This window comes from Perkinsus marinus (assembly GCF_000006405.1).
Source record: "Perkinsus marinus ATCC 50983 genomic scaffold scf_1104296968366, whole genome shotgun sequence".
Lineage (NCBI taxonomy): Eukaryota > Perkinsozoa > Perkinsida > Perkinsidae > Perkinsus > Perkinsus marinus.
The window spans coordinates 1-1,985 of record NW_003203184.1 but is presented as its reverse complement, the minus strand read 5'-3'; the positions used below and the strand labels follow the sequence as shown (position 1 = coordinate 1,985).

The following is a 1,985-nucleotide window of genomic DNA, read 5'->3' as shown; positions in this document are numbered from 1 at the left end:
GGGTAGGGATGCTGTTCGCCGTGGAATTTTCTGCAATCAGTTTAGTGATGATTACCACACGTTTGGAAGATCCTACGATTTTGTCGGTCATTGGGAGTAGTGGAGACTCTGTGTGTTCTACAGATCACTATTCGAGCTGGGGAGTCGTCAAGTGATGAGGTGACCATCGCCATTATGGATGACGATATAGTGGAAGAGGATGAGAACTTCTGGTGAGCTTATTAGCCGGTTGGAAGCACCCCCTTGTCATTCTAACTGGTGCTGTTCATCTGTAGGGTTCGCGTGACACATGTTTCGGAGGGTGCGGTGATTGGGAAGCTGTCCGTAGCCGAAGTGACGATCATCGATGATGATGAGATTGGGGAGTTAGTCTTGGAGAAAGAGGAGTTAGTAGTGGAAGGGGATGTGAGTCCTTCTCCTTGGCCTGTTGTCGACCCCAGTGAGGCCCGTCTATGGCAGGAAGCTCAAGTCACAGTCCTTCGAACCAAAGGATGCAGCGGTGAAGTGAGGGTACTGTATAGGACAGAGTCTGGTAACGCGGTGGCTCCTAATGATTATATCCACACTGAGGGAGAGCTAATAATGGACCATAATCAGGCTGCTGGAGTTATAAAGATTCCTCTTTGCTCCACGTAAATGCCGGGCAGGCCGTCATGATGATATTCAATTTGTGGAATTATCAGGTCTACTCGAACGCCCCATTTCCGGCTCATATTATCAAAACCTTCTGGAGGTGATTTCCTGTTGTGCTCTGCTGTGTCTCATGTGAAGGTGTTTTAGGTGCGAAGTTCTGTTCAAAAACGGATGGCGGTCATGATTCGCTCATATGCACTATTTGGATCAAACCCAAGTTGGGCATAAGTCAGGGCCGTGCGACGGTTACAGACCTCCTCAATGTTCACTGGGGTGATACTACTAGCGCGACTTTTTGCGACGAGATGTCGTCCTGATAGGCAAGATGAGTCTTGGAGCGACAAACTGGCGAGAACAGTTCAATGAAGCTCTGTGGGTGAACGGTAGCAGGGAAGAACAGTCTGAGGTGAGATTTGGTGGACACTGGGGTTGACGATTTGGTACTGCAGGCTGGCGTCGGCGATTGGGTTATGCACGTTATTACCTTCCCTTGGAAGATAGTCTTCGCCTTTTGCCCTCCACTTGAGTACGCGGACGGTTGGCTGACGTTCTTCATCAGTCTATCCATGATTGGTGGGAGATGCTCTAGAGATAGTCGAATCTGGAGGTGCGCCGTTCAGGTGGTGTAACGGCGATCATAGCAGATATGGCGTCTCTCCTGGGATGTACGATGGATATTCCTGATTCTGTTACCGCCATAACATTGGTTGCTCTAGGTAAACAAGCCTAGCTGAGCATCTTAGTTTAAATCTTCATTCAGGTACTTCTCTTCCTGATACATTCGCATCAAGGTTAGCAGCTATGCAGGATCCTTATGCAGATGCTTCTATTGGGAATGTCACGGGAAGGTGAGTCATGCTAGTCGTTGAGAGTGGTCTTAACTTTAGTTTTCAGCAACTCTGTCAACGTGTTCCTTGGTCTCGGTTTACCCTGGGTGATTGGGTCCCTGTATTGGAGTGCTAAAGGGGCTACACAGGAGTGGATAGCGAGAGTTGGTAAGTAGTTGGCGAAGCCTGTATTGACAATAGTTGGCTTCGTGAGTTTCTTTGTTTGTGGGAGTTTGATGGAATAGCAGTAGCAGCGGGTGTGCTCAAGTTCGACTTGCGGGTTGGAGGGGACTCGTATAAAAATTAATCATATTGCGGCTATATCAAATCTCCAGTGGACATATAGCATGAGAGTCTTTGCTCGATTTGCGTACTGTTCAGTATTCTTTTCCGTATCTGTTCAGTTCTCACAGCCAATTTCCCACCTTTTGTAGGTTTGGAAATTTACACCAAGTATCCAGATGGTGGTTTCGTGGTGGAGGCTGGTGATCTCAGCTTCTCTGTCATGATATTCACCATTTGCGC

The 1,985-nt window shown here is 48.0% G+C and overlaps 1 protein-coding gene across 1 annotated transcript; it reads left to right on the top strand.

Moving 5' to 3' along the window:
• Positions 1–174: 174 nt before the first annotated feature.
• Positions 175–1,636, top strand: Pmar_PMAR015032 (sodium/calcium exchanger, putative; the record flags this gene model as incomplete). The annotated part of the gene is made up of 10 exons (XM_002768417.1): positions 175–212; positions 276–405; positions 460–632; positions 684–733; positions 781–906; positions 954–1,039; positions 1,083–1,206; positions 1,254–1,349; positions 1,394–1,481; positions 1,528–1,636. 10 exons carry the CDS (start codon positions 175–177, stop codon positions 1,634–1,636), a joined length of 1,020 nt encoding a protein of 339 aa, XP_002768463.1.
• Between the last annotated feature and the right edge of the window lie 349 nt (positions 1,637–1,985).